Source organism: Clytia hemisphaerica, unplaced genomic scaffold, assembly GCF_902728285.1.
Source record: "Clytia hemisphaerica strain Z4C2 unplaced genomic scaffold, Clytia hemisphaerica genome assembly, whole genome shotgun sequence".
Taxonomy (NCBI): domain Eukaryota; kingdom Metazoa; phylum Cnidaria; class Hydrozoa; order Leptothecata; family Clytiidae; genus Clytia; species Clytia hemisphaerica.
Genome location: NW_027104370.1, coordinates 540,105 through 563,271, shown reverse-complemented (window position 1 = coordinate 563,271; position 23,167 = coordinate 540,105). Strand labels below are relative to the sequence as shown.

The window sequence follows — 23,167 nt, the reverse complement described above, 5'->3', positions numbered from 1 at the left end:
CGCCAAGGCGGTAAAGCGATCGCCCAAATTCATAGACCATTCAAAAGGGAGTTTAAAGCAAAATAGGGGGAAAATGAGCTTCCCTGCATAGTTATGAATTTTAAGTTTTGCTTTCGATTATCATTTGCGACCAGCAAAGTCTTCAAGATGGTTGTGTGCATGTTGTGTAACTTGACGGTACTAAACTACAAAATTTATTTACGAAGACTGGATGTAAATTATGTTTTTCTGACCTTGCCAAATTTTGGCTTTCACTGAATAGCAGTCAGTTTTTACGTACCTCATTGGCCTTGCAGACAACTGACAAATGGTTTCTGTAATTTGACCAAGTCTACCAAAATACAGTTCCTGTTGAAATGTTATAAAAATGAACTACGTTTTACCAAGATTTTGATGCAAATTGTGTTTTCCTGGAGTTTGCGCTTTGTGACTTAAAGTTTGTAGCTTGTTAGTTTAAAGTGTTATTGGAGTTTTATCAAGTAAAACAAAAAGTACAGTTTCTATGTATATTTGATGGATATCTTTATTTTGGTTCTGACGTTTTGGCAATTTTCTTATTTATTTCTACTAGATAACACTTTGAATATCTGACATATGGATATTGTCTCCATACTTTGATCTTCTCGTGGGGGGGGGGGGGGGGTGGCTTGGAGGAGCTCTCAGGCTTGTTTTGAATAATTTTAAATCAAGTTATCAAGTGTTTCACATTTTGTACATTATTCAACATTTTTAGTCTACTCTGTTTCTGTACATCTCTTACATCTGTTAACCCACTTATTAAAGCTACTTAGCTAAGCTCTATTGGCTGACCTTCCAGCCTCGGCTGGTTTATTTAGAATTTGAAAAAGCATCATGTCTCTTAATGATACCCATGGGAGTTGGTTAGGCAAGTACTTTCTCTATGATGACTTAATACCCTCGTTTTTCGTTTTTTTGAAAAGGTAGTTTTATCATTTATGCCATAACTTTTGATCTGGTTGACCAAATTTTACAAATGACCCCTTAAAATTTAAGTTTATCCTTCCCTTTTCCAATGTAAAAGGATTGATTCTTAAAAATAGAACTCGAAAAAAATCACTTCAAATAGGGGGGCTTTTTTCTGGGACACCCGGTAGAGGAGTCCTTTTAGCGTCAGGAATTATGGTCACAAATTGTGCAACCAATCTCATTTATAGAGCATTCTTAAAGATCGGAGGTTTACGAAAAAGCATTGTTAGAGCATAATTCAATTATCTATTTTTTTCAAACTCCCGTCTATTAGCTCACGAGGAGCCGGTATGGACATTACGAAAAAGTCGCATCACAAAGAAGATTTTTGCAAACAATCACATTCTGATAAAGCATTCTCAAAGATCGGAGGATTATTAATGATGGTACTAATTGCCTAATAAACGGAAACTATAATATTCCAAATAAACAAGAAATGGAATGATAATGTAATGATAAATGATAAAATCTGGAGAAAACCCCTTAAAATAGCTTTTTTCAGGACATTTCTAGATCTGGTGACCGAAAAAATTACATATTATTTCCTTTTGTCTTATTACACTAACTTCAATTGAGATCTGGTGCAACAATTGAACAGGAAACAAAATAAGAAATAAAAACAATATAGTTTTTTCAAAATACATAACATTTTTCCATTTTCTGAAAATCTCATTTACATTAAATTTTCCTACCACGCATAAACATACACATTAGTCATTACTTCTTGATACCCAGGCTGATTTTGTATTACAAATTTTTAGTACTTCTGCTTTTGGCGACCACGTGTTTTTTTTTAACAAGAAGCGGTTATCCTGAATCTAGTTATCCTGAAAACAGACTGCCAACATTTGCAACTGGTGTACGTCAGTTATAATAAGCGGCTTTGCACTGGCTATTTGCATTCTTGTCTGTTAAATGCAAGGGTTTATCAATAGCTTTCCTGGTTAAAATGGCGCCGAGAGCAAAAAATTGCTATTAACTATGAAATTTTGTTAGCAAATACCAAATTCTTTATCCAAAATGAGACATGATATTTTGACTAAAATATTGTTATTTTTATTGCACGCCCTCCTCACTTTAATCGGAAAATGTGCTCTCCCCCTAAAAAGCCTTCATGAAAAGTTGGGTCCCGCTCTTAAAAGAAGGGGGGTTATATACTATTTAGTAGCTGTTTATGGTAAAAAAGAGGCTGCAGTTTTAACCCTAAAGTGCCACGGTCATTTTTTTCTAAGTTTTTTAAAGAAAATCGCTAGTTCAAACTTTAAACGTTAAAGGCTTATTTCTCCGGATCTGCCTGAATGATAGAAAAGTGCCCAGTAGTAAAACTCCAAACTAATTCGCTAGAGGACTGAATCAAATAAAGCAGGGCCAATATTTGGCGGTTCTTGGATCACTCGCTGACCAAAAATGGTAAAAAAAAAAACGGTCAAAATCTTAAAAAAGTGGATTTTAATCAAATTCTTTGCATTTTTTTGACTTTTTGGCTTAAACTCACTTTTGATTTTTTCTTTTGCTTGAACCCTTGAACATGAAGCACAATCCAATTCCTACGAGTTAGACCCTGGGCATTACAGCCCATGTCTGATATATACGACATCGGCACTTAAAGGGTCAACAAGCGGCCGCCTAAAGCTAACAGACCAAAAACTTTGTAATACCGAATCATAGATTGATGTGTTGAAAAAGGATCTAACGAAGTGAGTCATGAAATACAGCAAAGTCCAATCGAACTGCAGCCAATTATGAATGACTCATACGAAACGTCATTATTTTCAACAAACCAATAACTCGTAAGCAACAGTGAAACATATTCCTTGTGGGGTACAAATGTTATCGTGTTTTGTAGCCGTCGTACAAGCTTGTCTATGAGCAGGACGAGAGAATCTGGATGATAGTCTCTCGAAACATCTATTGAACTTGTTTTCCCAACAAATCTTTGCTTGTTGTAGATCGTAGATCGCTACTCTCTTGCACTTGTTGGTAGCTCGATTTTTGCAGTAAATTTCTAATCGCCGAGGGAAAGCACACATATACATGGGGAGTATGACAAAAAACAATACCAATAAGAACTGAGAGAACACCTGAGAGAACACCATCATTTTTTCAATTTTTTTCTAGAATACTATCAACTGAATGAAAAATCAATATACTTTTTAAATTGTCTGACACTTTAAGTTTGCAAATAGCTTCTATTGTCTAAATTAAATCCGAATGAATAAAAATTCTAAAAGGTTAGGAAAATAAAGACACTGAGACGTTTGCCCGGTTCCCCCGTCAGAGCTCCAATCCAAAAAATATTGACGAAAAATCACCAGATTCAATACCGAAGAAGCTTGCCAATCTTTTTTATAAAGAAATCAATGTTGCAACAGGTTGCAACCAGCCTTGATTAATCTGGACGGAAGTCTAAAGGCCTGGGCAAACCTGTCAAACATTTCATCCAACATCAGAGAAAAATTTTGATGAAATGTTAGATGAAAAACTGAAAACTTTCAAAAAAAAAAAGTTTTCTTTTTTTTCCTTGTTTTTTTGAAAATTCTTAAACGCTTATTTCGGACGAAAATCCATGTTAGAAAATTGAACTGGACGAATTAAGCGGAAAGGTTGCAACACTGAATAGGTGAAGAGCAAATGTTAAAGAATATCCACAAAATTTTTAAGACATTTTAAACACATATCCTAGAATCGGCTCGACTAAAAGTGAGAGCTTGTAGTAATTAAACATTACTCGAGATGATTTTAAATCATAAAAGATAAAGGAAGAGGCTGGTTAGCTTATTTAATTAAATGGAGAAAAAAAATCAGCATCTGCAACTGCTCCCGAGATTCTGATAATTCTACAATTAATCCAGTTCAAAATTCTGTGAATATCACAAAATGAGTTGGGCGTGTTTTGGTGAATTGCCTTAAAATTAGCACTTCCTCCCTTTTTTGATTAACTTTTAAGTAAAATTTTAGGACATTTTTCTATCATTAAATATATCGTATCGAGGCATGTCCAAGGTCCAAATTAGGACTTCATTCATTGCAGCTAGAAATAAAATATAAATTTAATATTTGAAACATGTTCAAACAATCTATCTATGATTAATTTCCTGAGACTACTTCACAAGGGTTTTAATAAGACAGAAGTATAGTTTCTCAAGAGCCAATACAAAGATATACAAAACCTATAAAAATTCTAACATTAAATACATTTGAGATACTTCAAAGACATCGTTTGGGTTCTTCCAACAAGAAAACGAGCAGGAGCAAAAAATGTCATTATCAGTTAATGTTATCGCTGTGGTCTTCAGTATCGTGTCTTTTCTGGTCAACACAACACTTGCTGTACAGTATTATCCAAATTCTGAGGGCGAAGAGAATTGCAAAAAATCATCTAGCTATTTTTGTACAAAGAATCCATTCGTAACTTTCTCGCCGATTGCATACCAACAATGCTGGGAGGATCAATTTGATGAATGCGCGCAAAAATATTTCGTTTCTATTTATGCCAATCGAGACGCTTCAGAATGTTCACTAGAATATCACACGGTCGATGTTTGTTATCAAGATATGTCAAATCAACAAATATGCGTCCCGGTTGAATACGAAGTACTCCTTTGTTTATAGACAGTAACATGATGTTTACTCACGAAAGATCATTAATGAAAAAAATGAGGCTATCAGAATAATATTTTTCTTTTTCTAACCCCTCCCTGAGAGTCCAAAAAAGTCCCAGCCCTCATTCCTCTTTGTCAGGGGTGCAAACTATACAATCAAATACTGACGTAATGGATTCTTCGAATGTGTTGAAAGCTATTTCGGCTTACAATTTACATTTCACTCAAGTCACTTGAGACTTTTTACGTAAAAAAGGGCTTCCTAATTTCTGCAAATCCCGCTTCCGGGCAGGATCAAAATTTGGTCCTATCAACCGCACTCTAAATATCTATCATAATCGTTTGAAACACCCGGTCCTGGTGCTTTAACCATGATAAGTGAATATTATTGTATATTTGTTAACCGGTTACTTTTTCGAAGCAGGCTATACGACTTTTTGCGCAATACAATCGATTCTTTTCGCACGACGACAGACCTACACAGCACAGAGTTTCCTGTCGTTAGGCGTCGTTGTTGGCAAATTCTCCTAACGTAATCCTCGAATGAAGCAAATATTCATTCTTTTTCTTCAACGTATTACCTTTACACAATATAACCATCAAGGAATTACCATAGTCATTATGAAAAACCCCGGTCTGGCAATGTATTGTTTTAGCTTTTTGTTTAATTTTCTTTTGTTAAAAACAAAAGACAAGTTGCGATTTTCATACTTTTTGATTACGTTACCAAAATCTCCTCTCAGGATTAGTCATTTTCTAATCCAATGATCAAAAAGTTTGTAAAATAAATATCGATTTTGGTACGTAAGCTCTATCTTTTAACATTAAGAGACAAAAGCCTTCCAGACCAGTGTTTTTATAATGACTGTGGAATTACGGAATAGAGCATACATCGTCAGAATAGCTTAAGTAACGACCTCGCTTTAGTAGCGGATTGTAGTGTAGCTCGAACTCGTGACGTAACTGCGCTGCTCTACCGACAGAGCTCTATTGACAGCGAAAATCGCAAGTAGTGGCCCGCTACTAAATTGAGGCCGTTTCACTATTCCCGTGTTGGAACAAATGGGCTAGTAATACTCAAAACAAAATAAGACATGAGACACATTGCTTCCCCTTACACCCTTACAGCTTCTCCTTACAGTTTTCTCTCATTAATAGGCGCACCACAAGTTTGGATACCTTATCCCGTTACCTTATTTTTAAATACAGTGTGTCCATGACCTATACTAACTAGACGCCCACCCGCGTTTTTTCTACAAAATTAACGGGAATGAAAAATCCCAAATTTCATTTAAAGTAAAATCCTCAAAACTCAGAGAATTTTTAATCTGATATACCGGTTCCTATTGGTGTTATTTTTTGGCGAATTACAGTCCGGTATTAAATAGGGCGGTGTAAAAAGGGCCAAAATTTAGCATTTTTAAAACCTACAAGCAGCATCAACAACAGTTCAACAAATTTATTTATAAGAAAACTGTTAAGGACAAAAAAATGAAGGGGATTGAATTTAAACGAGACATCGAGAAAGAAGATGAGCCTTACCATGATATTGCACAACAACTCGATCACCCAATAATAACGAGGGCCGTCCTTCAGCAAGACCTGGTACATCGAGTGTCAAATATTCATGAGATTTCCTTAAGATGACCTACATAAAGAAAATGAACATTCTTTCATTTATTAGTCCAAACGATATTTTGAGATAGAGAAACAATGAATTTCGCCGGTAAAAGACGCAAAACGAATTAGGATTCGTCGGTCTTATATCAAATCGCAGGCCCAAGGACATACATTCTTCTCGGAATAAATATGTAAATAAATAAGGATTTCTGTCCAACTATATTCACTCATTAGATTTGGTGGGCAGAATAGATGTACGCATTTCGTCCTATGTATACCTAAACCCAACCCTACTAGGTTACCTACGGTCCTGATACTATTCCCACTTCCCGTACCGAAAAGCACATTTTTGATGAGGTCAGCAAAAATAAGCACTGAGGTGTGAAATCGTAAAGAAATACAAATAATAACTTAAAACACTCATTTAACATGTATTCGGAAACGACTGTTGTCAGGCTTTACATGCTCACAACGATGGTTATGTCTTATAAACTTTAGATACTTTAGCAGAAAAATACGGAGCGATGGCCGAGTAGTCAAAGGCGTCAGCGTCTTAAAACAGACGTTCGCAGTATCCCCACTCCTTCCTATGTTCTGTTCAGTTCATCGGTAGCCGAGCCGGCTGGCCGTGAACCCCATGCAAACAATCGATTACTGGGCTATCTACATAAAAAATACCAGCTCTAACTTTAGATACCTTAGTAGAAAACTAGATTCATACTGAATTTCTGCGATTCGAGATGAGTTTGAATTTGCTAAAAAACTCGTTGAGACAGGCTATTTTCGAAACGGATTAGTTGATTTTTAGCCATCTACTATGTGGAGTTTAACGAATCTTGTAGGTACTTCAGTAGTATTGCTCTAGTGCAAAATTTATTCTAAATGATGTCTGTGTAGCATCGAGTTTATGCAATTTTGGATTATCATATTCGCTTGGATATAAAACGTTTTGGATATGACTATAAAAAGTTATATGAGGAAAAAGGATTCCTCCACATCCTTATGTTGAGATAGACGTCCACCTGAAAAAAGCTTTTGAAGAAAATTTTCCGTAGAAAACAGGATAATTTCAACTTTTAACTGGAAAACGGAATAATTTCAACTACAAACGGATTTTTTTTAACTGCAAACGGGAAAATCAAAAAAAAAAGTAAAGTTTTTCAGTTGCATAAATGTTTTTAAACTAAACATTTAGAAAAATTATAAAAATAATGGTTGTTGATAAGTTTGAGCCAGTTTGTGAACCATTACTGAATGGTCATGTTATATTTGCATGATTTATTTTCTGACTACCAATCAATTTCAACCAAAAAAGATCATGTTTTTAAAAGTTCTGTTGTTAGTGGCCATTTCTGTTGGAAGTAATTATGCAAACTTTTGCGATGCTAGAAGATTTTACGACTCTGCTACGCCATTTGAACAAGTTCGATCTGTGATTTATAATTTGATTCAGACACAACAGGCCGTTGGGTTTACAAATTGTGCACAATTGCATATTAACCGTCCAAAAGGAAAATCAGCTTATTTGGGTATCGATTCCGATCATATTCCACCAGCCAAATTTTATGATGATAATGAAAAAGAAAATGCTCCAACGTTGTCAATCTCATATTTCGATCATTACAGCCCATTATGGTATCAATGCACTACCGGAACGCCAACGTTGGCAAAAATATTCGATTTTTATCGATATAATAGATGGCATTCTATCAGAAAAATGACGTGCGCAATTTGGGCAAATTTGAAATGTCTTCGTGACAAAGAATTTAATGTGCCGTTTAAAATAATGCCAATGCATGCTATTGTTCGGTATAGTGGTGGTATAATAAGTCTCATTAATTTGCATCTCAACAAAGGTTATATACGAATCGTTGACCGAGACAATTTGGTAGCTTGGGTTCATAATTTGGGTGGTCCAGTTCACGATGGCAAGTTCATGAATGGAGGCCTGAACAATTATGGATGTTGTGAAAGCACGCCTGCACCAATCGACTTTACCGTCGGTAAGTCCGAAATCAAAGCTGGTAATCGGATATCAAATCCTTGCCAGTATTTTGGGTTGGTTTAAGAAAGACGAATAAATGAGTAAATTTGGTTGAGAGATTTTATTGAAAGATTTAATTAACTTCAAATTTCAAATAATGGAATAGGTCCATGAGAAAGACTCCCATTTTATTTTTCTTGTTATACTAAACTTTAGATATTCAGTGGATACTTTTTTCTGTCAAGCGCTAAATCAATTTAAAGGAAGTTATCAATTCAACCCAGGATAAATCCATTATTTCTGTATTTCACAAATTGTTCCAGATATTATACAGATTTATAATTATAACGGCATTTAAAAAACTACATATATTTTCTGATATTTTTTATTTCTTGTAGAAAATAATCTGTAGGAGATTAATATTTTTGAAATAGTTTTTATTTTAGGGGTCTGATTCATGTTGTGAAAGCTTCTTTTAATTTTTTTTCGGAGGTAATATTGCATTTAAGAATATTTTAAAGGTAAAAATTTGTAAAATGTTTATAGTATAACACACATGTATAGTATAAGCGTTCTGGAATTTTCCAATTTTTTTTATTTCAAAACAATAGCCCTTGGTAATAATGTTTCAGTTTAGAAGATTTAAAGGGGTATAATCACACAGCATGTTATTAAAAATTCTTAGAAGAGGCGCGACTCTTTGATTGTTGGGATTAAAACGGGTCTTTTGGAAATAGTATTTATTTATCACAAAAAGCAATATTGCAGGATATAATTTTATGTATAAAAAGATCTATTTTTAAAACAAAGCTAACTTGAACCAATAAATTTTAGGGCTCGGCTTTTATTGGACACTTTGAGGAGCAATAGACGAGTGGTCAAGTCGTCAGCGTCTTAAACCAGGGGTTCTCCGTTCGAATCCCCGCTCTCTCCAATATTCCGTACAGTTCATAAATTGCTGAGCCGGCTGGCAGTGGACCCCGTGAAAACAATCGAAAGACTTCTAAAAGCCCTTCTATATTACAGAACTATCCACGTAAAATACCGTCCCGCGAGAGCTTTAAATTGTTCTTATACTATTCCCATTTCAAAAGCAAAGTTTTCAAAACATTTTAGTCTCATATTCATTTTTTAATTAAATTGATCAGCCTTGGTGACTCTTCACATCCCTTTCAGGATTTTTTCAGCTGCCAATTCAGACTTTCCGTTTTAATTCCGCTTTTTTAATTTGATTTAATCAAATGCGAGATAGTGAAAGGTATGTTTCGGTTGCGCTGAAATCTACGTGCACTAATATTGCATCAGCCGCCTTCTCCCTTATACTTTAATCATAGAAATTTTAGCGAGAGTAATTTTAGCGTTTTAGCAAGTTTTCCCTATTTTCGCTAAAATAAATCTCGCTAAAACACGCCGAATCGACAGATCGCTAAAATTTATCCGCGCAAAATCTCTGGTTATATATTGCCTTGATACATTTTTATCAATAGGAAGGGTTTCAGTGCAAAGAAATGCTAGAAAACGAATTCAGTCAATAATGTAATACGAGTATTCGCTAAAATTGACGCGAAATTTTTTGAAATCGTGATTTGCTAAAATAAATCCAAACAAAAACAAGATTTTCCTGACTCGCTAATATACGCTAATATTGCATCACCCGCCTTCTCCCTTATATTACGCCACATCTTCCGGAGCCCTTCGAAAGTGTACTGTGTAGTAATAAGTTGTTTCTCTTCTCGTGTTAAGAACAAGATGAAGATTTCAAGTAGTCTCAACTTTTGAGACCCCCCCCCCCGTTTTTTTATTTTTTGGGAAAATGTTTTTGAAAGTTCCCCTTTTTTGTCCTAATTCTGCTGTATTAGCCTCCTTTTCAAAAATTTTCCACCCAGGACATTTTTATTCCAACCCCCCCCCCCGCTTATTAAGTTTTGAAAGTTTTTCCAATCCCCCCGCTTATTCCAATCCCTCCCGGCTTTTAGGTACCCGAGAGTAATATAATATCTATTAAATATTTACAGACTTAAATTCCCCAAAACTATATTTACTACAATTGCTTGATTTGTTGATTTTGTTACAGATTTAGTTTCAGCATGAATTTTAATATAGACACTGGATAAACAACAAGCTAGGTTTTCATTGATTTCTTATGTTCTAGCCCTGAGCAATGAATTTATTGTTCACTCTCCTTTTTGGTCAGCCCCGGTGACCCTTCAAATGGGTTTCGCGTTTTTTTCATTCGCCGTCCTTTTCAGATATTATCGTTTGTTTTTTTAATCCGATTTCTGTAGAATTTGTTTACTTTCGCTTTCGGGGAAAACCGGAAAACCGGGATAATAATGTTTATGCGTCCGATTGTGCTACTTAATTACATCAGCCGTTTCTATCTCCCCAGTGAATCTTTTTATCTTCCTTCATAAATCATAACCAAGGACGTCCTAAAATATTGAGTAGCTACTACAAAGCATATGGTCCTTTTTTTTACCAGTTAAACGAGAAAATATATTTCGAAATTTTGTCATCAGGAAACTCTCAGGAAGTTTATTATTTACACAGTGCCAATGCACTTCACCTGGAACTGTTTTAAATTTTAGGAAAATTTAAAAGAGGGGAATAAAATGACTCTCTCTGAATTGGCAACATGACATATAGCAAACACACGCTGTTGTTGTTGTTGTTGTTGTTTTTAATACCCCTATACCAGGTTCGCATTATGCCTAGTAATTCATTAATTCTTAATCAATTCATGATATTCATGACGTAATGTTTTCTACGGAAATACCCCGGTTTTAGCCAGTAGTGGCAAATTTTTAAACTAGACAAAAGTTGTATAAGATTTGCCACTACGTGCAAAAACCGGGGTCTTTCCGTGGAAAACATTACGTCGTGAATATCATGAATAGAAACCTAGAAATAGAGCCTAGAAACTGAGCATTCATATGATTATAAACGTTATGCTCAGAAAAAAAACATGCAATAGCCAATAACGATTTAAAAACATCATGGTGTGTAAAAAACAGTATAAGGATATACCTGGAATAAATCAAATTGTCTCATTTCGGCTTCCATTTTGATTTCTTCAGCGTAAAGAAGGGTGGACAATTTCCGTGTATAGTTTGAAATGTGCAGTGGCTATAGAGCAAAAAAGGATAAAATTAAGTTTATATTATCTTAGCAATTTCAAGAGTGTCCAGCTAGCCTAAACATAATTAGGCGTAAATTTCAGAGGTGCGAAAAGGGTATGGAGAAGAAAACTAAAGGTACCCGAGAGTACTAATTGAACAGGTTGATTCTCAAACTGAAAATGGCCTGGCCGGAGGTCTGGGTCAGATTCAGGGGGTGTGCAAAAATTTGTCATAAATCAAATTCTTCTTCGACACCATGTAACACCCCTGTCTCACAGCCCCGGTGAAACTTCTTCCCGCAGTGAGGATATAAACTTCTATTAAAATTCCACTGGGGATATAAATTCTATTGTTCCCAGGTCAAAAAATTCTACTGGAGATGGTTTTGGAGTGCATTTATGTACATTGAATTTCAAATGGGGATGAAAACAAGGTCAATTTCCCAGTGGGGCTGAAATTGTAGGGTATTTTTCCCACCGGGGACAAAATTTTAGCCAAATTATTCAGTGGGTTGGGGGCCCCACCGGGTCTGTGACACAGGGGTGTCATGTACACTCTCTTTCTGGAATTACCCAACTCAAATATTACAAAAAGAAATGTTTTCTAAAAATTCCTAGAAAGATTTCAGCATCGAAAACATTAACCCTTTGTTCGTATTTTTTAAGGGTTCAACCTATTTGCCACGGAAAAAAATGAAGGTTCGACCTATTTGCCAGATGTCAGCATAGGACGACAGTCTACCATCACATTTAGCTTTATTTTCTGAAAAATATCAGAAATATAAGTGATGTGTGTTTACTTTGAGTTGAAAAATGTTTATATATGAAAAACATCTTTAAAATATATTTTACTTATTCAACTGTGCCATTTAATGAAATCTAGTTCAAAATCGAACTTTCAATAAACTTAAAAAAACCTCTGGCAAATAGGTCGAGATCTCTCTTTTCGGCAAATGCCGACATCGGCAAAGATATCGTAAATGCTCTTGTCGGCATATGCCGAAGCGGCACGGAAAGGGTTAAAATCTTGAAAGGGAAATTTTGACCATTCACGAAATATAAAAAAGCTTAATTCGGCTATTTGTGGTAGGTTAAAGGAAATTTCACTACAAATAATGGAAATGAAAATTTCATAATCCATAGTTTGAAGAACTTGAATTTCATTCCAGCAGAAAAAAAAACAAAAAAAAAGTGAAAACCTCAGTTTGTTATTTACCTGGGCAAGCTCTGGAACCAGCAGTTCAATGTCTCCATCCAGATTCATTAGACAAGTCTTGACGTGGTTTGGTATCGGATACCTGGCTAATTTGTTCGGTAAAAACACCTTCTTCTTTCTATTATGACATAATGAAACTCCGGATAATGGATCAGAAAGAATGTGCTGTCCCTACTAAGCCTTATAAAATCGTAGATGCACTTAGGCACAGATAGTCCAATATTTCCCGCAGAACCCTGAGGACTGACTAATATGCTACAGCAACTTTTCGAATATTTAACTTTTTAACTTTAGTTATCGAAACCTCGAACCCCACCGCCACCTGCGAGTTTCCAAATTTCACTGCGGGTTCCCTGCGGGTAATTTATAAATCTTTAGTTATCGAAACCTCGAACCCCACCGCCACCTGCGGGTTTCCAAATTTCACTGCGGGTTCCTCGCGGGTAATTTATAAATCTTTAGTTATCGAAACCTCGAATCCCGCCGCCGCCTGCGGGTTTCCAAATTTCACTGCGGGTAATTTATAAATCTTTAGTTATCGAAACCTCGAACCCCACCGCCGCCTGCGGGTTTCCAAATTTCACTGCGGGTTCCCTGCGGGTAATTTATAAATCTTTAGTTATCGAAACCTCGAACCCCACCGCCGCCTGCGGGTTTTCAAATTTCACTGCGGGTTCCCTGCGGGTAATTTATAAATCTTTAGTTATCGAAACCTCGAACCCCACCGCCGCCTGCGGGTTTTCAAATTTCACTGCGGGTTCCTCGCGGGTAATTTATAAATCTTTAGTTATCAAAACCTCGAATCCCGCCGCCGCCTGCGGGTTTCCAAATTTCACTGCGGGTTCCCTGCGGGTAATTTATAAATCTTTAGTTATCGAAACCTCGATTCCCACCGCCGCCTGCGGGTTTCCAAATTTCACTGCGGGTTCCCTGCGGGTAATTTATAAATCTTTAGTTATCGAAACCTCGAACCCCACCACCGCCTGCGGGTTTTCAAATTTCACTGCTGGTTCCCTGCGGGTAATTTATAAATCTTTAGTTATCGAAACCTCGAATCCCGCCGCCGCCTGCGGGTTTCCAAATTTCACTGCGGTAATTTATAAACCTTTAGTTATCAAAACCTCGGAAATTTATAAATTTCAGTACACTGTCTGCACCCCAAAATGTGTGTGAACCCCAAAATGTAGGTTTTTGGTTTGACGTCCACTGAAATTTTTTCAACGTGTTTGCAGCCAGAAAACTTTGGAAATGGATAGCCTATGAATATATCAACTTATCTAAATCGAATTCATCGTTTATTTTGATAATTTTCTTGCGAAACCAGAGATGTTTTTCCAAAGTGACGTCTGAATTTTCGGTCAAATTTTCAATCAAATAAAAATTGGTACACCAAGACTAAAAGATAAGTCCTAAAAACTAGGGTCGACTTTAAAGCCCTGTTTATCCTGAACATTGTGTCAAAATTTTATGCCGGTAGCTCAAACCCAATAAAAGATATGTCATTTTGAAGCACCCTCATTTTTCGAAATTTTGACAAAACTGACGTCAAAATCGTCAAAAAGTAGCAATTTTTCCGTGAAAAACGGAACTAAAACTGATTAAAATGCTACTTTAAAACACCAAGCGAAGCAAAACTTTTAGGTTTCTTTTGATAATTTGACAGAAGGTCTCCGGTTAAAAACTTTTTTACAAAAAAACATAAATTTTGATGATGTAATATTTTCTGCTTTTTTCTGCAAACACGCAAAAATACACCTACATTTTGGGGTGCAGTAGAAAAGCAATTTAGATTTTTGACAATTTTTTGGATCAATTCCCTTATTTTTAAAATTTATGTCGATTCTGTGTTGTATTAGGTCTTACCATACAAAAAATCAACAAGATTTATTGATTTCACTAGAAGTTATACGGAAAAAGGCTAGCCTACATTTTGGGGTGCAGTAACTTTAAAAAATGAAAGTTCGGGCGTGAATAATTTTTATCAACAATGGTTTAAAATGGAATTATGCATTGGGAAAGAATCTTTAGGTGACAAATAAGTGTTATTAGGCTCATTTTTGTATTTCCAATGATTATTTGAGGCGTCAGAAAGAAAACAAAATTCATCGACATTTTGGGGTGCAGACAGTGTAAATTATTTGGACACTCAAATCAATCTTGATGCGTTCGTATTTTGACTAAGAGCCTATATTATTCAAAATCTCTAATGCATAAATCAAACTCCCAGAACAAAACTATAATACTTCCGAAAATATAAATAAAATTAAAATAACAGTCTTTTAATTTTTTTCATAAAAATGTAAATAAAATAACATTCTATGATAATATCTACAATCACGTATTAACAATAACCGGCTTTCAGTAAACTACCTTCATATTGATATAACTTCTATATATAATTATAAGGCGAGACCAATTTGATTAGTTGTTTTACGGGCCCGAACGATCCTGAAATTCCAAAAATCGAAATAAAAATAAAATTCATTTTGGTAGTAATTTTTTATTTTCACTCCTACATTTTCAAAATTTTATAGTTTTTCAAAGGTTTTGAGAATTTTTTGCTCAATTTTTCAATTTATCCATGAATTCGACCTTTTTATGCCTTTTTATTTTTTATTTCTCATTTTTGTCAAGATGTAGTAGTTTTTGCTGCCTTTTTAGGAGATTTTATAGGTGAAATGCTACTTTTATTTTTATTTTTTCGCCGACCAATCGACCCTCTTTTTTGGTTAGCTTGGCCCGTAAAACAACAAATTGAATTGTCCTCGCCTAATGAACTTTATAACCTGAAATACCTCTATTATTACGAAATTCATTATGATTAATGTTATTTATACTAAACGTCGAAATAACTATATTTAAATGGAATCTCTTTGATTTTTACAGATATCATGCACAGAACCAAATAGAACCTATCTATTTTCTTGAAATACACCACTTATAATAGAATAAAGAAAAACAAGCTGTATCAACAGCAAAATTTTGCGACGATTTAAATAGCCACCCTTGCATTTTACAAAATTTTCGTTTTTGAACGGGGCCAATAATTGCTTAATACAAAAATATCCTCAAATAGACAAGAATTAAATTATAATCAAATCAAATAGTAATTGGTTGCTGCTTGGATTTTTCCAAAAATATTTTGTTATGAGTGTCATCAGTAAATTTAAAAAATAACAACCTCTTGCACTAGCTCATTTTTCATATACTTAAAACACATAAATCCGAGGGGAATCGAGAGAGGCCGCAGGGAAACCTAATAAACCAGCAGGCGGCGGCGGGAGATCTCTGACAAGAGAAACATAAATCCAAGGGGAATCGAGGGAACCCGCAGAAAACCTAATAAACCCGCAGGCGGTGGCGGGAGATCTCTGACAAGAGAAACATAAATCCAAGGGGAATCGAGGGAACCCGCAGGAAAACCTAATAAACCCGCAGGCGGCGGCTGGAGATCTCTGACAAGAGAAACATAAATCCAAGGGGAATCGAGGGAACCCGCAGGAAAACTCAATAAACCCGCAGGCGGCGGGAGATCTCTGACAAGAGAAAAGTAAATCCAAGGGGAATCGAGGGAACCCACAGGAAAACTCAATAAACCCGCAGGCGGCGGCGGGAGATCTCTGACAAGAGAAAAGTAAATCCAAGGGGAATCTAGGGAACCCACAGGAAAACTCAATAAACCTGCAGGCGGCGGCGGGAGATCTCTGACAAGAGAAAAGTAAATCCAAGGGGAATCGAGGGAACCCACAGGAAAACTCAATAAACCCGCAGGCGGCGACGGGAGATCTCTGACAAGAGAAACATAAATCTAACTTCCTTAAAATAAATCTAACGGGAATCGAGGGAACCCGCAGAAAACTGCGGGAAATAAGCAAAAATCTGTGGTATACTCCGTAGATGTAGCCCCAGCCCTACTTGATACGGGTACAAAACATTTTTTAACAGATTATTGCATTGGAATATAAAATGACCAACATCGAACTTTGTAGATGTCCCAGTGTCTCCCAAACACACAAGCCCCTGGCAGACAGACCGACCGACAACATTTACAAGATATCAAAAACAAAATAGCAGACAGAAGAATATAAAAGAAGGCAGGTTTACAGATACAGTTTAGAACATTATTACCTTACTAATCTTTGACCAGGTATCACACTGGTAGCATCAGCAAAACTTGCGTTTACTTTCTTTCCAAAGAACGTCTGGGGTGCTTTGAAAGGTGTGATTTCACGTTGCATTTCCTGTTGAATTGAATCAACAATGTTGGCTTTGACCAAGGTTTCCAGTTCAAAGGTGTCAAAATGAAATGTGACGTTAAACTCAACTTTACCAATATTACTGTAAAAAAATAAAATAAAACATTAACATTTTAAACTTTCAACTGACCACATTGTCTAGACGAAGACGTTATTTCAAGTTTCTTACTTTAATGGGAAATTTTGTAGGGATTGAATTTCGCGGTTGAGCTCATCCGCGAAATTTTAAGATTTCGAGGGGACTTAATTTCGCGGATAGCACTATTTGAAGACAATTCTTTCAAGATTTGTGCCTTTTACTGTAAAATTATACATGTTGGTTGTTGAAATACGCATTATTACATGTTGGCGCTTTCTTGATATCAGTAAACATTTTGAAAGTAGCTATTTGACATTTTTTGAGTTCAAACTTTCTAAATTTCCATTGGAGCTTAATTTTGCAGATGACACCCAAATCTCCGAAATCTGCGAAATTTTATCCCATTTTTAAAGAATGTTGTTCTAGAAACTGCAACGTCTTAATCTAAGACAAGCTAACTTTATCTAACACAATCAACCTTTATGAAATACAGTTAAAGCAATGAAACAAAATTTTAACAACAAAATGAATTTTACTGAACCCTGCTCATTCCATGCGCAAATGAAATAGGTTCAGCTCTTTCTCCTCCGTCCCTAGAGAAGCAGATCCATATCCAGGAAACTCTTACTCTCGGAATCTGATATATTTTAGGCAAGACTTTGTCTTCAGCAATGTATTCATGATATGCACCACTGCAATGACTTCACGAAATCATGCAACTTTTCTGTTTTCATTCCACCCAATACGTCACTTTTGCTATTGTTTTAAGTGACGTATTGGGTGGAAATTTTAAAAGTTCTCAGAAGACTACTCCCCAGTGGTGTATATCATGAATTGAGATGTTCGTACCTTGGAATGAATTCTACAGGTAACTCTTTTTTTTCTCCAGGATTGAGGATAAGGTTGGGTGACAGCATGTGAACTGAGTATGAAGAAGATCAACTGATTAATTAGGAATTCATACTTGCCTAGGTAGAAAACTTATGTATCGGAGGATATCAAGGGCGACAGTAAATGATACAAAACAAAGTCGATAGTTGATGTATGGCTCTATATCGCCTTTGCTCACCTAAACAGACGACGGTATTCCGGTGTCCCACGTAGGGTTTACTTGAAATATCTTACAATAATATTTTGACAGTAAAATTGATGTTAATACAGGTTAATACAAACTTTTAAAATCAGAAAAAAGGGGGCCCAAAGAGTTTAGATTGATTAACACCATCCTCTTATTTTCGATTGATAATACCAATAATAATAAGAAAATAATTTTAGTAATCATAGATGAAAGCCAAACCAAATCTTACGGTCTCGATTATTTCTTGAGTTTCGATGCCCTCTATTCTTCAGTTTGAAAAGAAAGCCCGGTACTGGTATTGAGAGATTCAAACTTTGGAATGTCACTGGTTTCTGCCCTTGGTTTCTAAAAAGAAGCAAAATACATTTGAGAATTAATCAGAATTATGGGAAATTTGAGTAAACCTTAAGGGGTTGCTTGTACACGTCCAAAATTTTGAAGCCTAAAAATGTTCTTATTTTCGCCATTTTCTGAATATCTTTGACCATTTTTTTGAGAAATCGGACGTCCCCAAAGCGTAAAATTGTTCAACATTATTACAGTACCACACAAATTTGATGAGGGATCCTAAGTGAAGCATAATGATTTACCTTATGAAAATAGTTTTCTTCTGTCTTTCACCAAGATTGATATCTCCAAACGCCAATTCTTTTGCTATGGAAATACCATTGAAAATATTTTTCAAGCTAACATCTTTAGGTGTTCTTGGTTCATCCTCTTTTTCCTCCTTCTTTATATGTTCAATGTACACAGCTCTCCAATTCCCTTGTGTCTGTTTGGATTCTATCACCATGGCGGTGACTTTGTCACCTTTTTTGTAGAAAGTACCTCTTTTGCAAATAGCAAATGAAAAATACACTTCACTGTTTATAACACCGTTTCGACTTTGAATATCAGTTACAGTACCTGTAATTTTCTTCTCGCGTAAAGGAGAAATCGATATAATATCGTTCACTTGAATACCACTAACTTGAAATTCATCTCCTTTATTCCATATCTCAATATTAATCCAATCACCATTAAAAGGTCTGTAGCCAGTTTTGAATTTACTGATGGGTACCTGAAAATCAATAGTGGCTTTAATTTGTACCATGTTTCCATAAAGCTTAATGACTGTGCCGATTATATTATCTTTGACAGGTTTAGCCTGAGTCTCTTCATCATCATCTATGTCCCATAAAGCGGTAATTTGAACGCTGGTAGCAACCCATCCTCCAGCCTTATGTGACCGAGAAGCTTTTACGACAACGTTATCTCCAACTTTAGGATGGTCACTACCGATAACGACTTGTTGTGAGAAATAAATTTCATCATTTATTAATCCTCTGGTGTTGAAAAAACTGGTCACTGTTCCATATAAAGTTTGCTCTAGTGCATTGCTAGTGTCACCAGAGGAGTTGTTGGTTTGTTGGCCATTACCTTCAGCTGGCTCAACAATGTCTTCTTCAAGCTTATTGGTTTGATTACAATCAGGTTCAGGAGTTTCATCAGTGTCATTACTATCAGTTATGAACTTGCCTCCAGTATCTTTTTCATCTGAACTAACTTCTTCATTTAAAGAACCACCAGTGATATAGCTAGCAACGTAGCGTATCACATTTGAGAACATTGTGGCGTATTAAATTTGAGAGCATTATCTAAAAACTTCAAAATACAATATGATTAATTTAAAATTAAATTTATGAGAAGGTCAACAAGACTAAACAGAATGATTTAACTACTTTAAAAAGGAATATTGCTTTATATAGAGGTTTTTCTTTTTTGAGTCAAATTGAGGGGAAGCTTTTTACAGTTTACAAGGACAAGAAATCTTTAACTTGAAAAAGATAACTTATCAGTCTCATTAAAGGCTTTGAAAACGATTTGAGGGTTTACTGTTAACAAGGATTCAAGTATGTCAGATGCAATGAAGTATAAGCCCAAAGGGCTAGAATCGAATCTTTAGTAACCTTTCTCAGGCAAGAAAAAGTGAAGCCTTAAAATATGCGCCGTATTCTTGACGATGGATCGAATCTATCGATTCCTCTGTTTTCGAGTGATATCTTTTAAATATTTTAATTTCAATCAGTCATTTGTCGCTAGGCCGCGCAACTTTGGTAGGATTTGGTAGGCTTTAAATCTTACCAAGGAGATTCGTTTCTAGCCCTTTATTCTAGCTACTTCATTGGTCAGATGGTCGTCAACTCTTGGTGTTTCTTGACAACTTTTCTAGAACGTAGTCGTGTTACCTTTTTCAAAAACTGGAAGTAATTTTTGTGAGGCGGTACTATGTTGAGACCTGACACAAATTCTAAGAGGCTAAGGTCTGGCATTGCAGGCAAAACTGTAAAAGCAAAAAGTAGGTAAAAACAAACGATTCTGGAAACTTTTCTTAACAGAACATTGTACTTTCTTATCCAAATTTCATTCTATATCTGATGGTTTTAGATGTTTTTTTTTTGTTGAAAAAGACTACTTCTGCTTCTTGCTTATACAGTTTTGACTGTAACTTTAGACTTTGGGCAAAATGGTTTTTGCCAGACTGTGGAAGCCCCCCCTCCCCCCTCACTTATTTGATTGTCTCCTATAAAGATGTTACAGATCCTAATGTTTGGCCCAAATTATAAGAAAGCAATAATGCTTAAAATGTAAATAGAAAAAATAAGTAATTATTAATTAATAAACATAAATCTATGCTAAAATTACAAAGTTTGACAGACCAATCTAAAACAAGTAACACTATTATAAGGAAAAACAAAGTTCTATTAAGTTTTCAAAATCAACAAAGTCGTATCTCCTTTACAATGAATAAAGCTACTTATCAAATTTTTGAAAGCAAATATTTTTCCCTGATTCTTCATACTCTGCTTTAGTGATACAATATTTCGAAACAAAATCCGCAGTTTTGGACAATGTCACACCTCCTTGCCATGCATAAGTGGCTGGATTATCAGGACAAAGAATATCCAAATCAAAAACATCTGGACATAATTTGCGGACATCAGACGTGACACGTTTGTGATAACCAGGTATTGCAGCATTGCCTCCAATAAGGATGATATTTTGATAGAAATGAGGCTGCTGAAGGACTTCAGTTGTTTGGATAGAATGGTGAATAGCCTCTGGTATTCCCATTTGCTGTATACCAACATCTGATGGATTGAAAAGTAATTCAGGTACAGTGAAACGCTCATTGTTCATTTTCAGTAATTGCTCTGTACCTGTGAATTTGGTCCACATTTCTTCAATTGGTCTTATGTAACCACGTTTGACGTTGGTATAGTCTGGTAATATGTAGTCCCTAGCAATGGTGTTTAATTTCCTTTTCTGTTTTGTAGTCTCCATGTCATGGTTAAAATCAGTGGAAACAAAACAACAATCCTCTTTCACCTGATTCATAACATATGTTTCATCCAACACATGAAGCTGACGATAAGAGATAATCTCTTTCAAATAATTTGTCATCACTTTACCACCAACATCAATTCTACGTGCAGACCTCTTCAGAATCTGACCTTGGCAGACCGGCAAAATATGTGTGAAGGAAAACCCAGAGTCTACAATTAGACTACACAGGGGATTCTTTGCTGATTCAGCAGCATGTTTGAAATTTGCAAGTTCAGCAGTTCTTTTACGACAGACAGCTTTAAACTGATGTTCTTCAAAGAAAATCTCATCCAAACACTCTTTTATGGATGTAAAATTAAAAATAGGCTCTGTGTAAACTAAATTGGTTTCTGTCACATCCACTTTGAGATTCTCTTTTGAAAACATGTAATCAAAAAGTTGACGCTGAACATCCCAATTTACTAAATAACCTTTCTGGAAGGGTAACACATAAAACAATCCAGAAAAATCTTTACAATCACTCAGCTGATCCCCGTAGAAGACTTTTCGTCTTTCATTTTTAGCTTTGGAAATACAATTTGGAATGACTCTTGGGTCTGCATCAGTTGACAAGCCAAATTTACAAGTACTTGCTCCTAGATCTAATACAGCCGTTTGAGTTGCCATTGTATTGACCTACCTACTATTGTGTATGTTTTAATTATTTACCTACGAAAAAAAGAATAAAATTTTGACTCATTTACCATGACAAAATCTAACGGATAATATTATATATATACAGTTAAAAATACTGTTAAATCAAACTAGCAATATTGCTAAGGCCAAATAGGAAAAACAATCATTGACAATGACAATCATTGATAAAAAAACTGTGCCCAGCAAAAAAATAGTAGCTTGGCAGCACTAGCGGTCCCAGTATAGCCAACCACAAATATTTTTTAAAACACTTTAAGACAGTTGTACGCAAATCAGGCTCTTTTATACCTAATTCCTTTCATTTTGCCAGGGGGTTTTGGCAAAAAAACATTGATCCATGCAAAATTTAATCCACTTAGCGTTCACTTGCCTAATTGCGGACAGTGCCTAATTCCGGACACCTTACCTACAGCTCTCTATTTCAACTTTCAAGAAAGATTTCAAGTGGAAGTTTGCTAGATTTTATAGAAAAGAGACGTCGTCCGGGATAAGGGACGAATGTCTGTAATAAGGAACGTTTGAGAGCTTCATGTTTTTGTTTTACATTTATTTAGCGGTAAATGGAATATTATTTGAAATTTTTGTTAGGGGAAAGGTTGAATTTTGTTCTGTTCACAAAAACTTTTTCATTTGATAATTTGTGCTTGAAATTTGATTGAAAACATTGAAAACCATTCGGAATTAGGCAAGTGTACGCTAATAAGGTAGGGATGGCAGTCAAAATTTCAAACTCACTCATTTGTAAAATGTCAAACCAAGTTTGATAATTGATTACTATCCACTGATGATCCGCAGCACTATCGTAAAGCTAGAATGGGCTCTTCCAGAAAAAATTCGTTCATGGTGGGTGGAGGATATATTATTTTGTCTTTGATCTACCCCTGGACATTTCGATTTTTCACCCCCTGGACACGTGATTCACCCCTGGACAAGCATCAAATTGACCCCCTGGACACAAATATTTACCCCTGGACATCAGATTCACCCCATGGACATGGCAGTTTTTCAGGGTTTTTTCAATACCCCTGGACAATATATCCTCCCCACCCCCCATGAATGGTTTTTTTCTGGAAGAGCCCAATCTCTTTGCATAGTCTTTGCTTGAGAAAATGATTGACAGAGTTTTTCACCTGCGAGGGAGTTCGCAGGAGTTCGCGGTCGTTCTGCTAGCGTTCTCGGCTCAATCCTCGGACTGCGCTAAAAA

At 35.7% G+C, this 23,167-nt stretch overlaps 3 protein-coding genes across 4 annotated transcripts in view; 1 reads left to right on the top strand and 2 right to left on the bottom strand.

Annotated features, from left to right (window-relative positions):
- The window catches only part of LOC136818475 (RNA helicase Mov10l1-like), a 120,037-nt gene extending 100,456 nt beyond the window's left edge, over positions 1–19,581 (bottom strand). Inside the window, exons 1-7 of the mRNA XM_067074809.1 lie at positions 18,531–19,581; positions 18,170–18,285; positions 17,712–17,784; positions 16,656–16,865; positions 12,528–12,645; positions 11,221–11,319; positions 6,132–6,237 (exon numbers count right to left, since the gene is read on the bottom strand). Of these exons, the coding sequence (XP_066930910.1) occupies positions 6,132–6,237; positions 11,221–11,319; positions 12,528–12,645; positions 16,656–16,865; positions 17,712–17,784; positions 18,170–18,285; positions 18,531–19,549 (1,741 nt within the window). The 5' untranslated portion in view covers positions 19,550–19,581. The remainder of the gene's footprint in view (positions 1–6,131; positions 6,238–11,220; positions 11,320–12,527; positions 12,646–16,655; positions 16,866–17,711; positions 17,785–18,169; positions 18,286–18,530) is intronic.
- The window catches only part of LOC136818438 (uveal autoantigen with coiled-coil domains and ankyrin repeats protein-like), a 221,249-nt gene that overhangs the window by 8,242 nt on the left and 189,840 nt on the right, over positions 1–23,167 (top strand). The window lies entirely within an intron of this gene.
- On the bottom strand, positions 20,569–21,971 carry LOC136818452 (actin-related protein 6-like). The gene has a single exon (XM_067074793.1). The coding sequence runs from the start codon at positions 21,931–21,933 to the stop codon at positions 20,734–20,736; it is 1,200 nt and encodes a 399-aa protein (XP_066930894.1). The 5' UTR covers positions 21,934–21,971; the 3' UTR covers positions 20,569–20,733.